The following is a 14,103-nucleotide window of genomic DNA, read 5'->3' as shown; positions in this document are numbered from 1 at the left end:
CAAAGTATAGGTGGGGCTCGAATCCCTGGAGGCTATGGAACAGGCACTGATACACATTGACACACACACACACACACACATGCGAGCACGCACGCACGCGCGCACACACACATACAGTATCAAGGAAATGCTAAAGTTGAACATCTAGCTATGAGAGTTGACCACGTGATTGGAAATGATATGCATAGGCCCAGATCTGAATGCCAGGTCATCATAAATAATCCCACTGCTGGTTGCTATGTTACAGAGAGAGGTTAGAGGTTAGGGGGAGGGTTTCCACTAGTTACTACAACCACAAACTCAAAATAGGATATTCATTCAAACAAAAATTTGCTCTTTGGTTTTAATTTAAGGTTAGGGTTAAACATAAGTGTGGTTAGGATTAAGGTTAGGTTTAAAATCAAATTTTTGTAGAAATAGACATGGTTTATTACTTTGTGGCTGTAGTAACTAGTGATGACCAAGGAGGAGGGAGGAGGCGGCTGAATAACACAACTGACTCATCTAACTGTCCCTGAGACATAACCTCACAACATTGATACCCCTCAGGTGGTGTATGTCAGGTAGGGAGAATGCCTTCCAATGGGTCTCTGTATGAACAAGCCCGTGCTGAGCTCCTGGGTTCAAGTCTGTACAGGCAAGGACGTTCTGTAAGGTGTGTGTAAATGGAGCAGAAGGGATAAACACTGAAGCTTTCATAGAGACAGACACAAAGGCCGGGATAGTTTGTCTGTTCACAGTATAGGATTTCCATAAGCTTCAGGGACCTAGGAGAAGAATATACAGTATCAGCAGACTATCAAGAGTTACTAAATAAATATTAAAGCACAGACACAGACTGACCTATGACCACAGGGCATCAACCAAAACAAAGTAGCAACACAAATGGGAAAGACGTTTTGAGAAAGATATTTGGGGGACTGTGAAATAAAGGAATTGATTTCGCAATCCTTTCGTGTGCTAAGGGATTGTAACACCCAGGACATTTGCTGAGCACTTGTTGGCTTCTTTTCCTTCACTCTGCAGTCCAACTCATCCAAAGCAATCTCAATTGGGGTTGAGGTCGGGTGATTGTGGAGGCCAGGTCATCTGATGCAGCACTCCATCACTCGGTCAAATAGCGCTTACACAGCCTGGAGGTGTGTTTTGGGTCATTGTCCTGTTGAAAAACAAATGATAGTCCCACTAAGCCAGTCCTTCTCAAATAGTGGGAACATGTTTTTTTCTGCCGCAGGGAGTAGTTTTTTTTTGCACCGCACAAGAGCACACAGCACAGAGCAGGAGATATGAAGTGCAGATAACAAACCCTTAAGAGACACCATGGAAAAATATTTAACAGGGATGAAAAGAAAGGCGGAGAGAGACGGAGATAATGAGACAAACGTAAGTCTCCCGAAAGCTAAGACGAGGAAATATGACGACGCGTATGTAGCGCTTGGCTTCACTGTGACTACGGTGGGAGACGAGGAAACACCGGTATGTTTACTGTGTCTAAAAATGTTGGCAGCGGACAGCATGAAGCCAAATAAATTAAGGTGTCACTTAAAGACATTACACCCCAATCACGCTGATAAGCCGCTTGAGTTTTTTCAGTGAAAATGTGCCGAATATTGCCAACAATCGTCCCGCTTTGTGAATGCTACTTCAGTAAACCAGCGAGCACTGTTAGCATCATATAAGGTGGCGTACCAAATTGCTCAGTGCAAAAAAAAACACTCCATAGCAGAGGAGCTGATACTGCCTGCAGCATTAGACGTGGTCTCTGTCATGCTGGATGATGCAAGTGCTGCAAAAATAAAAACTATCCCTCTGTCCAATGACACTGTCGCCAGACGTATAAATGACATTGCTAACGATCTTAAAGAACAGCTGGTAGATAAACTCAAAGACAAACGTTTTGCCTTACAGTTCGATGAAGCAACTGACAGCAACAAAGACTGTTTGTTTATCGCTTATGTACGTTTTGACATGACAAACTCCCTGTGTGAGGATCTACTTTTTTGTAAATATGTCAGAGACAGAGCCACAACTGAAGAGCTATTCAAAATGCTGGACTGCTTCCTGACTGAGAATGGGCTAAAGTGGGAGAACTGCATTGGTGTTTGCAGTGATGGTGCACAGACCATGGCAGGGATGAGAAAAGGACTTTGGGTACTCATCAAGAAGGCCTCACCTAATGCTGAGTGGACACACTGTGTTATACACAGAGAAGCACTGGCATCAAGGCACCTTTCCTCTGAATTAAGTGAGGTTATGACTGACATTGTAGGTGTAGTCAATTTTATAAAGACCAGACCACTAAAAACAAGAGTCTTCTCTGCTATCTGTGAGGAGATGGGAGCTGAACATCAAGTTGTGCTGTTTCACAGTGAAGCAAGGTGGCTGTCACGAGGAAAAGTCTTTTCCTGTCACGAGGAAAAGTCTTAACAGATAGGAATGTTTCCGGAGCAGGAGCACAAGTATGACCTCGCAGAAAAATGTAGTGATGAGAACTTCCTGGCAAAACTGGCCTACCTGAGTGACATATTTGGAAAGCTAAATGAACTAAATCTACAGCTTCAAGGGAAAGAGAAACACCTCCCTCAGGTCACAGACAAGATCAGCTCTTTCACTCGAAAGCTTGCAATGTGTGGGCAGGCGACTTGATGAAGGAAATACTGATTCATTCGAGAACCTGCATGAATTTGTTGACACTACTGACTATGATGCCACCTCAGTGATTCCATATATTAAGGAGCATATTTCATCACTGATGGGATTCTTTAAAAAGTACTTCCCTGAAAACAGTTCCCAATATGACTGGGTGAGAGATCATTTCAATGCACCAGCTCCAACTGGTTTCAGCTCTGCAGAGGAGGACCAGTTCATTGATATGACGTCTGAATCCACATTGAGACTGAGGTTCACATCACAGACACTGAGTGAATTCTGGCTGAGTGTAGAGAGGCAGTATCCACTCTTAGGGCAGAGGGCCATGGGCATTCTTCTTCCTTTTGCAACATCTTATCTTTGTGAGACTGGCTTCTCTGCTGTTGCTGCACTGAAGACCAAGTACAGGTCCCAGCTAAACATTGAGCAGGAGCTGAGAGTTGCAGTATCATGCTTCAAACCCCGCTTCGAAAAGCTGTGCTCTGCAAAACGTGCTCATTGTAGCCATTAATCCTGACTTCCTCATTTTGATTTTAAAAAATCAGCACAAATTGTTTTATTCATTTTAGTTTTATAGGTCAAAATGTTTCATATATTGTGCTCCTGATCAATTTGAATATATTATTATTTATTGATTATATTTTATTTAATTTTTCAGTATCAAAATTGGTCCCAAAAAAATTACAGTTTAAATAAGGCTTGAATTTTTCTTTTTTTTTCAGGCAAATTGATGCACTTTAAGTCTTTTCTGTTACAGACTAAAAAACAATGTTAATAAAGTTATTCTTTGTTGTAAGTTGATCTATATTTCTTTCTTTTTTCTTTTTTTGTTTTCTTTAATGTTAATAAGGATATAATGTTATGCAGAGGTGTACTTATAACAATTTTATAGACAAACAATACTATTTACAGTCGCGGCGGAGAGTTGGGGGGCACGAAATATTTACTTCTTCCTAGGGGGGGGGGGGGGGAGTAACAGAAAATAATTGAGAAGCACTGCACTAAGCGCAAACCAGATGGGATGGCGTATCACTGCAGAATACTGTGGTAGCCATGCTGGTAAAGTGTGCCTTGAATTCAAAATAAATCACAGACAGTGTCACCAGCAAAGCACCATCACACCACCTCCTCCATGCTTCACGGTGGGAACCACACACGCGGAAATCATTTGTTCACCTACTTTGCGTCTCACAAAGACATGGCGGTTGGAACCAAAAATCTCAAATTTGGACTCATCAGACCAAAGGACAGATTTCCACCAGTCTAATGTCCATTGCACGTGTTTCTTGGCCCAAGCAAGTCTCTTCTTCTTATTGGTGTCCTTTAGTAGTGGTTTCTTTGCAGCAATTTGACCATGAAGGCCTGATTCACGTAGTATCCTCTGAACAGTTGATGTTGAGATGTGTCTGTTACTTGAACTCTGTGAAGCATTTATTTGGGCCGCAATCTGAGGCTGGTAACTCTAATGAATTTATCCTCTGCAGCAGAGGTAACTCTGGGTCTTCCTTTCCTGTGGCGGTCCTCATGAGACCCAGTTTCATCATAGCGCTTGGTTTTTGTGACTGCACTTGAAGAAACTTTTGAAGTTCTTGACATTTTCCGTATTGACTGACCTTCATGTCTTAAAGTAATGATGGACTGTCGTTTCTCTTTGGTTATTTGAGCTGTTCTTGCCATAATATTGACTTGGTCTTTTACCAAATAGGGCTATCTTCTGTATACCATCCCTACCTTGTCACAACATAACTGATTGGCTCAAACGCATTAAGAAGGAAAGAAATTCCACAAATTAGGCACACCTGTTAAATGAAATGCATTCCAGGTGACTACCTCATGAAGCTGGTTGAAAGAATGCCAACAGTGTGCAAAGCTGTCATCAAAGCAAAGGGTGGATACTTTGAAGAATCTCAAATATAAAATAGATTTTGATTTGTTTAACACTTTTTGGGTTACTACATGATTCCATATGTGTTATTTAATCGTTTTGATGTCTTCACTATTATTCTACAATGTAGAAAATAGTAAAAATAAAGGAAAATCCTTGAATGAGTGGGTGTGTCCAAACTTTTGATTGGTACTGTACATTTGTTAAAGTTTCAAACTACAGTATGTTATGGTGGAGCAATGTAGAAAAAATATGGTTGAATTATATGCTTATGAATGTTCATTGCTGTTCTTAATGAATGTTCTTTAAAAGAATGTCAGATGTTAGTGAAAAGTATAACATACTCAGATTTTCATTTTATACCCCATCATGGAAGGAGTTGTATTTTCTCCTATTTTCTCAGAATGACAGAAAAGCAAAGGACACCATGAGTATTGAAAATAAAAACTTGAATGGATCTATCAGGACATACAATCACACATACACATTCCGTCATATAAATGTGTTTGTGTGCGTAACACATCAATATATTTATATTTTGTTTGGTGGCGTACCGTACACTAAGAAGGGGGCAGTGTGGCAACAGAGGGATAACAGGGAATGCCTTCACCATAATGATCTATGACAAAGCATCACACACCCTCCTCCCTGGTCTCATCCCTTTCATTTCCCGTGTGTTCACAGTAGCACGCCTTATCAACAACAAGTAAAAAAAACAATGCAAAAAAGAGAGATTGGGGTAAAAAGGGAGGGTAACGAAGGTAGAGGTTGCATTGGAAACAGAGACATATTTACAGTTCTGTAGTAGACTATAAGCAAGTACAAGCTAGTCATAGCTAGTCTTTGCTTGCGTCTATTGCTGTGGTTGATGGTTCCCAGAGGAATTGGGGGACTAAAGGGATCTGAGGGATTACAAAAGGAAAGAGGGAAGGGGGAGCCGAGGTAGGCTATTGTAGAGAGGAGGGGTGGGGGTGGTCTTGTTGTATCACATCAAGTATCTCTTATGTCCTGTATAAAATACAGTATAATACTATTATATGATAATAATACAAATAAACAGTTTTGTGTTCCGTCTGCCCACCGTATGTGGTCTTTCAGGCCGCAGTGCCTGACCACAACAGACTTAAGAACAGCGTGGAGTGACGAGACGACTTTAGGGGGATGGCCAGTCGCCTTATGGTGGCGCGCCAGACTAACACAGAAGGAAAGGGTCAAGAGCGGAGAGGTTAAGGGAAGGCAGGAGGCAGCAGTCTTAGATGATTCCATATTTTGCCAGATCACTGAGCTCCATGTCGCCGTAGGCCTCCCATGGGCAGACCACTGCTATGTCTAGAGAGAATGAGAGAGGGAGAAACAATTAGTATTGATTGTCCAGTTGATGAAAAAGGGCAAGGAACACTTGTTGGTTGTCTTGGTTGTCAATATACAGTGCCTTCAGAAGGAATTCCACATTTTGTTGTGTTACAGCCTGAATTGAAAATGGATTAAAACACACAATACCCCATAATGTCAAAGTGGAATTATGTTGTTTAAAAAAAAAAAAATTACAAATGAATTAAAAATTAAAATCTGAAAGGTCTTGAGTCAATACGTTTTCTTGGATGGACTCACTCTGTGTGCAATAATAGTGTTTAACATAATTTTTAAATGACTACCTCATCTCTGTACCCCACACATAAAATTATCTGTATGGTCCCTCAGTCGAACAGTGAATTTCAAACTCAGATTCAACTTCAAAGACCAGGGAAGTTTTCCGATTCCTCATCACAAAGAAGGGCACCTATAAAATAATAAAAGCAGACATTGAGTATCCCTTTGAGCATGGTGAAGTTATTAATTTCACTTTGGATGGTGTGTCAATACACCCAGTCTTTACAAAGATACAGGCGTCCTTCCTAACTCAGTTGCCCTAGAGGAAGGAAACCGCTCAGGGATTTCACCATGAGACCAATTGTGACTTTAAAAACTGAGGATGGATCAACAACATTGTACTTACTCCACAATACTAACCTAATTGACAGAGTGAAAAGAAGGACCTCTGTACAGAATAAAAATATTCCAAAACATGCATCCTGTCTGCAACAGGGCACTAAAATAAAACTGCAAAAAATGTGGCAAAGCACTTCACTTTTTGTCCTGAATACAAAGTGTTATGTTTGGGGCAAATCCAATACAACACATTACTGGGTACCACTCTCCATATTTTCAAGTATAGTCGTTGCTGCATCATGTTATGGGTATGCTTGTAATCGTTAAGAACTGGGGAGTTGACAGGGTAAAAAGGAAACGCAATGGAGCTAAGAACAGGAAAAATCCTAGAGGAAATCTGGTTCAGTCTGCTTCCACTGGGAGATGAATTCACATTTCATGAGGACAATAACTTACACTGGAGTTGCTTACCAAGAAGACAGTGTATGTTCCTAAGTGTCCGAGTTACAGTTTTGACTTAAATCTGCTTGAAAATGGTTGTCTAGCAATGATCAACAACCAATTTGACAGAGCTTAATTTTGAAAATAATAATGGGAAAATATTGTGCAAAACTCTGAGACTTACCAAGAAAAACTCACAGCTGTTATTGCTGCCAAAGGTGATTCGAACATGTAATTGACTCAGGGGAGTGAAAACTTATGTACTTATACTTATTTTCATTACATTTGCAAAAATGTCTAGAAAGATGTTTCTAAGATGTCTTTGTCATTGTGGGGTTTTGTGTGTAGATGTGTGAGATTTTTTATTTATTTAATCCATTTTGAATTCAGGCTGTAACAACTAAATGTGGGATAATTCAAGAGGTATGAATACTTTCTGAAGGCGCTGTATACTGAAAGTAGAAATACAAATATATAGATGAACAAACATGACTACTGATGATTGCAGATGGAATATCAAAGTTACCTGTGCCAAGACCCTCCATGCCGGGGATGTCATCACCAAATCTGCAATTGACAAGGAAACATGTTTGTATCTTTTTTGTATCTAGAATTTGTCTGTCTGCATTTATACAGGTTTGAGAATGTGAGAAAATTGAGTGCTTGTTCGTGTGAGTATGTGGAACGGTTGTGTGTGGAGTTTGTGTGTATCTGTGTGAATGTGTGATGACAGAGAGAGATTCTCACCCTTTCTGGCCAGGCTTGGGGGCCTTGCTCTTGAATGTACGGGTTTGCCTCTGCTTGAACTTGGGGGGTCCCTTCTTGGGGGTGGTGGGGCCAGCTGTTCCAGCGGGCGTTGCCAGGGCGCTTCCTGCAGGGGGAGCTGTGTTCATTTCTGCTGAGGTCTGACACAGAGAGAGACAGAGATTGTTACAAGACTGTACATAATACAACATTTTAAATGTCTCTATTCTTTTGAAATTTTTGTGAGTATAATGATTACTCTTAATTTCTGATTGTTTATTTAATATTTGTTTATTTCACTTGCTTTGGTAATGTAAACATGTTTCCCAAGCCAATAAATCCCATTAGAAAGAGAGAGAGTGCGCTGTTATAGTGTTGGCCAGAAAATCTATAATTTCCCTCTATCTTGTATTATCCTCACTCCCATGTTCTACGTCTATCCTGGCTAGTTTAACTTCACTTCAGGTCTGTCCACCCCCCCTCTCTTCTTCTCTACTGCTGTCTTTCTGCTAATCTCTATCTCTCTGCCAGGCTCCCTCCAGCCACCTTACTGGTAATCAGGATAGATTAGGGGGATTTGGCTAAACAGCCAGATTATCTCTGATTCCATATAAAACCCAATTTGATGAATTCCCTTCTTAAATCCCAGGAATGTCCTCTGTGTCACACGCAATTGCTTAGATCACGAAGGGAGGGGGGAAATCAACTCCTTAATTTCTCAGTCCCATAATATATTTTTCAAAACATCTTTCCCATTTGGGTTGGTACATTGTCTTGACCCTGGATACTCTCCTTTCTTAGCATGGACATCTTCTTCTTTTTGGATCTCTGATTTTACATGATCAATTATTTTGACCTGACTAAAGTATTGAATTGACTAGCCCCCACTAAATGTATATACATGCATATAGCATTGTAACACTATTGTACATTAAATCTTCACTACTGTGCATCTGATTTAAGATCCCATTGGCCTTTGATGTCGTCAGGGGAAAAAAGGTTGATCCTTATGACTTAGTAAGGATGTCGGGACGGACATCAATTAATGATGGTATTGAGACCGGCAGTGGCTGGCCTGCCAATCTCTTTAGTGGCTCAGACACTATACTGGACAACAGGTGAGGCCACACTTTGTCCTTGTTCCTGTTCTTCTTCATCCGTTTAAGCAGTATCCTCCTAATCTGTCTCCTGAGTACCCCCTTCCCTGAACCTGGGAGCTCCATAATCCTGTTAACATAATGACGTAGATGGAGCTCACTTTACCAGGACATGGTATGTAACTCAACAGATGCTGCACCTGCATGAGATCACAGATCTGGCTCTCCCTATGTTGCTGCCTAATGCCCATCCAGAGTGGATAGAGATCTGTAAAGCTGTGCAAAAGCATCTGTTGTTGTGATTTCAGTCTCTGCTTCTAACAGGTAAGTTTAGCCTCTCTCTCTGGGAATGTGGTGTCTGCTCTCTCTCAGATATCTGCCTTCCACTGGAAGTTTTGGATGCACATTGAAAATCCTGTCATTGTTTTACAACTTTTTAGATGTTGCACTGCGGTTTTGAAATTTCCCCCTAAGGAGCAGAATTTGATTTCTGCAGGTCAACTGTTTCTACAGTCACATCATTTATCAATTGATTGGCACAAATGTTTTCCCACCTAGTTCCCACTGCACTATTATTTAAAAAATCTCACTGTTCCAATATCAACACTAGCATACCATTATTGAGTGTGAAGCAATGTATTGGGCATGCCTTAATGGTATTCTAGTATGGACATTGGAACTTGCTACTTCTAATGTGCCAATGATTTTAGAGTCAAGATGCACACGTTTGTAGCTATGTGGACTTCTGTCTACCACACAAATGGATTCCACATTTCACTTCCCAATCTGAAAGCACACTCATTGCTATCATGCTAGAATTCTCAATTGAGCAGGTGAGCTACAGTTACACATGCATGTACATTCTGCATCATGGCTACAGGTGTTAGATTTGCAGCAGTCAATCAATCACAATCTTAGATGTTCTTGCTTGATACTCTTGGAACTTTTTTCCTTTATACTTCCTTTACAAGTTATGTGTACTTATACTGTAGCACTAATGTAGTCATCTATATTAGCAATAAGTAATTAAGTAGTAGTAATGTATTATTTCTAAGGAATAATAAAGAAAAGTAGCAATAAGGAGGCCCCCCGTAACTACTCCCAAGGTCGTTGCTGTAAATGAGAATGTGTTCTCAGTCAACTTACCTGGAAAATAAGGGTTAAATAAAAATAAATAAATAAAATAAAATAAAATAAAAAAGTCTCTGCCTCACCTAATTTCACAAATGTTCCAAGGAGCTTCTGTCTCGAAATGAGAGCTACTGCTGCATGTCAGTCCAAGAGCAAAATGAACACAAGGAATCGGCCTTTGTTTAAATACCCCTGATTCTTAATCCTGCAGTCTCCTGGTTTCCAGTCACATGGTCTCCAAAAAGGTCAGCCAGCTCCTTCACCACCCCCACCCCACCTCCATTCCTGGACATCAGAGGGGGTGGGGACATCAGTGAGGCAGGTCAATATGTTTTTTTTAACTAACTTATCCAATTAAGCCTTGACACGCCTGTGTCAAGCTTGTCAAAGGAGTCGACATTGTATGTGGTTGCGTTCCTGGTCCATGTGAATAGTCTTTAAAGAGTCTGCGTTGTCACTGTGATTGGTCTTTAAAGACTGTGTTGTCACTCATGATGTTCCTTGATCCTTGTGATCAGGTGGTACGGTTAGACCACTATCTTCTCCTGACAACTATTTTGTTGCTTGAGTGGGATATTTTACCTAAAATACACCGATAGCTCTGGAAAAATAAAAAAATAACACACACACACACACACACACACCTGAAAAATAAAGAACATTTCCTGACTTGTCATGCAGGTTAGGGGTCAATCTACTAAAGTTATTTTACTTGGTGATAATCAGTGTGTCTGTATTTAGTGTATTTTTGCAGGTGGCATTCTTTAACAGTCCTGTTACAGCTGGTATTTAGGCCTACCTGTAATTTACCATCAGAAATACCATCAAAACATTTCTGATTAAACAAACATTGAAGCCAATAGCAAAAAATAGCAACATTTTTCAGAAAGGATTTTTTGTGTGGATAAAATGAATAATGGATCAATCCCGTTACTCATAATTGGCTAGACAATTTTTTCCAAGTTAACTGAAAACCAAGTTAGTCGTCATGTCTGTCTTGCAGTATTCGGTATATACGTCAGAGCATTGAGGAAGTACTGTGAATCTGCATTGCGTAAGATCATCTTTTCTAATATGTGACTACATACTGTGAGTCTAATACTTTTAGCTATATATCCAATCACCACGCAGCATCTTACTGTATCAAGGACATTCAAACAATAAGTGATTTTTAGGAATGTTTCAGAGCTAACTGTAAGCACATAGTTCTGAAATTTGTTTTAGAGCATATACAACAAACTGTAATAGTAAATCATTCCCAAATCCCTATAGTTTATACTCTAGACAGTACAATTTAAGTGTAGCACTACTTAAGATCATTACACAACATCAAACTCTTTTTTACCCCATTCATTTCTTCAGTGCTATTTGTATTAGTAATACAGTGCAGCATGAATCAAAACCTCTGTATGGGGAGAGGGTGTAGTGTTGTATTTTACATTTCCTTGTTGAATATGGTAAAGATGTTCATGTCCATGGGGATAATTAGATGGGAAGGTGCCCATTTAATGGGGAAATGTATTTACTACGACTGTGATATGTGTTTCCCACCTAGCTATCTTAAGATGAATGCACTAACTGTAAGTCACTCTGGATAAGAGCATCTGCTAAATGCTTAAAATGTCAATATAAATTAACCGTGACGGTGCTGGCAAAATCCACATCGTCACAGGAGGCAACAGTCTAACCACAGAGCTCTGACGTCAAGGACGTTGACCTTGAGGTCTGGCATGGTGAAGTGCCAAATATGGACCTACAGTTAATGGGGACATTCTGGATTAGAGATTTAGGACCCTTTGGTACAGGACAGACCAAGCAGTGCAGACCAAGGGCCCTTAAAGGAAGCTGACGCTATTTCATATACAGTACTTCATCACGTACCTGATAATGGAGGTCTGGGGACGAGTACTTAAATAATTGGTGAATTGGTAGCAAAGTTGACAATATGCCCTTGTCTCATAAGAGCTATTTCATATAATTTGGATCTTTTTTGACATGAATGATTTTACTGAGGAAAAAAGTAGTGAAACGTATTGCTCCTCAGGTTGAGTCTTGGATATGTTGACCCAGACCACTGGTCTGGTCTGGTTTTGAGGGCAGGCCAGTTATAGAAACTCTTATCTGAAAGTCTCAGAAGCATGGATATGGATCAGCCTCTCAGACAGTACCTGGGTTGATGAGGCTAGGACTGGGTCATTTCTTGACCCCTTTAGAGAGATCTTGATTCTATGTTCAATTATTGACCTGTGACAAAAACAGCTAATATCCTGTAACTACATACAGAACATGGGATAAACATAATATTGCATTTTCTGTTCATACATTGTGAAGACACCACTTGGTCTTTCACTTTGTTGTCTGTGCACAGATGAAATCCATGTCGACGAAACGTCTAGAATAGAAATTGCATATAGTCAGGAGGCTATAGCTCAAGAGGTTCTTTAAGTACAGTTGATGTGATTAGGGATCTCTTAGTGATTACCTGTCTGACAGACAGTTAAAAGACAATTAATTAACTGTTGACAACCACTTTTCCATAAACAACACTGACATTTAACTTTAAAAGCAACAGAAAGTCAAAACATGGTGTTAGTATTAGTAGGTCAATATGTAAATCTTTTAAGAGTCACAGGCCCAGCCTTTTCTGTATGTGTGCTCACAGTAATACTTGGATAATTGGATTACACAGGGGTTAAGCAATTAGCACTGATTTACCTCGATGGGGTTTGACTTGACTATAGGCAGTACATAGACAGACAAATACACAGTATGCATTCTACATGAACTGTCTTGTTGTGTATATGTATACAGATTGTGTGTTATGTTAAAGCCCTCTGTGCTGTGCTGCATTGAGTACATTGCATGCATACATGCATTCGTTCAATATGTTTATCCTCCCTCATAGTTTTGATGGACGTCTGGAGAGTGTCTCCCAGACACTGAGAAGAACACACCGTTTGTTAATATGGTCCAGACTGGGAGGACCTGACCTAGGGCTGGCCGAATTAATTCGATTAATTTGAATTTATGTTTTTGCGCGAAATTCCAAATGCCTGTATCGCAGAATCAAATTTGTGTGTGTATTTGTGTGTATTTTTCGTTTTTATGAACGTTTATGTCCGATTGTTCTCGTGTTGTCTTTTTGGTCTCGTCTCGTTCGCTCCTTCTGTGTTGAGCACCTTCCCATTTATACCAGAGATCTGTAAATAACGACGAGATGCTCATGTCTCCGCCCTATCAGTGGGAGTCGTTGTCCCAAAGGAGGGAAGGCAGGCGACAAGCTTAGGTTAATAAAAATAAGCGCATAGAAACGCAATGGACTTATTTTGGACAGATTTTGGAGAGAGTGAAAACTCTCGCTTCGCGTCTTTCTCTCACTCAAAGCAACGAATATGAGAGATCACTTCTTACTCTCTGACAAACAGTTTCAACTCGCTATTTGCATTTGAGGTTTGGTCCAATCATATGGACACCGAAACACATGGAATTATTATTTTACTGTAATAAAGGAGAAGTTAACCTTTCGAACCATACACTGTTAATATTTAAACTCCTCAAATTTCGAGCAGAGCACGGAGGTACCAATGGACATTTATTCTGGAAAATGAATACTCAGTTTGTCGCGCGCGCATTACGGTACCACGTATCGCTGGCAGCATTTTAATCAAATAAAGATTGTTATGTTAGTTGTTTAGTCTGTGTTTTATAAATGTACAGTACGCATAAAACAATTATATTATGAATTGGCAACTCGTTCTCATTCTGAGAAATATGGTAGGCCACTTGATTTCAACATCTGAACGAAGTGGACAGGCAAGCATGCTGTTCAAACAGTTGGAGATGGACAGAAGGGTGTGTTCATAACAATTCAACTGTTTTGCCTTGTTAGCTGAATTCAAAGCTTGTGATTATACCTAGATCCAATTTGGCTAAACTTGAAATAAACATATTAGCTGGCTACTCACTAGCGCGTGGGCTTTTGCTTGAGAGATTGTTTATGAGATCGGTTTTAATTTTCTATAATGCCTGCTACATTATTAGTGAATGTGCATTATGCATATTTCTGGTTAATTTTTTTTAACAAAAATACACTTTTTATAGACAGACCTGAAAACCAGATCGGCCTATGTATAATGTTACAAGCTCTGAATTCAAACATTATTGCTGACTGTTTTAAATGCAGTGTATTTGACCTTTTAATTGTACGACAAAGCTTATTTAGAGATA

The 14,103-nt window shown here is 39.9% G+C and overlaps 1 protein-coding gene across 1 annotated transcript; it reads right to left on the bottom strand.

Annotated features, from left to right (window-relative positions):
* Positions 1–4,883: 4,883 nt before the first annotated feature.
* LOC139576720 (retinal cone rhodopsin-sensitive cGMP 3',5'-cyclic phosphodiesterase subunit gamma-like) lies at positions 4,884–10,050 on the bottom strand. Its single transcript, XM_071403097.1, has 4 exons — positions 9,960–10,050; positions 7,652–7,809; positions 7,431–7,471; positions 4,884–5,863 (listed from the first exon to the last, which is right to left on the bottom strand). Exons 2-4 carry the CDS (start codon positions 7,795–7,797, stop codon positions 5,787–5,789), a joined length of 264 nt encoding a protein of 87 aa, XP_071259198.1. The 5' UTR covers positions 7,798–7,809; positions 9,960–10,050; the 3' UTR covers positions 4,884–5,786.
* Positions 10,051–14,103: the final 4,053 nt, after the last annotated feature.

Source organism: Salvelinus alpinus, chromosome 1 (genome assembly GCF_045679555.1).
Source record: "Salvelinus alpinus chromosome 1, SLU_Salpinus.1, whole genome shotgun sequence".
Lineage (NCBI taxonomy): Eukaryota > Metazoa > Chordata > Actinopteri > Salmoniformes > Salmonidae > Salvelinus > Salvelinus alpinus.
The sequence above is the reverse complement of the archived record's forward strand: the minus strand, read 5'-3'. Positions and strand labels throughout refer to the sequence as shown.

What these genes read in the sequence shown, in the direction of transcription:
- LOC139576720 (XM_071403097.1), bottom strand. Translation starts at nt 7,797, where the DNA reads ATGAACACAGCTCCCCCTGCAGGAAGCGCCCTGGCAACGCCCGCTGGA. An exon ending in CCCAAGCCTGGCCAGAAAGG is followed by an intron (nt 7,472 to 7,651) that starts GTGAGAATCTCT and finishes TGTCAATTGCAG; the next exon opens with ATTTGGTGATGACATCCCCG. An exon ending in CATGGAGGGTCTTGGCACAG is followed by an intron (nt 5,864 to 7,430) that starts GTAACTTTGATA and finishes CATTCTCTCTAG; the next exon opens with ACATAGCAGTGGTCTGCCCA.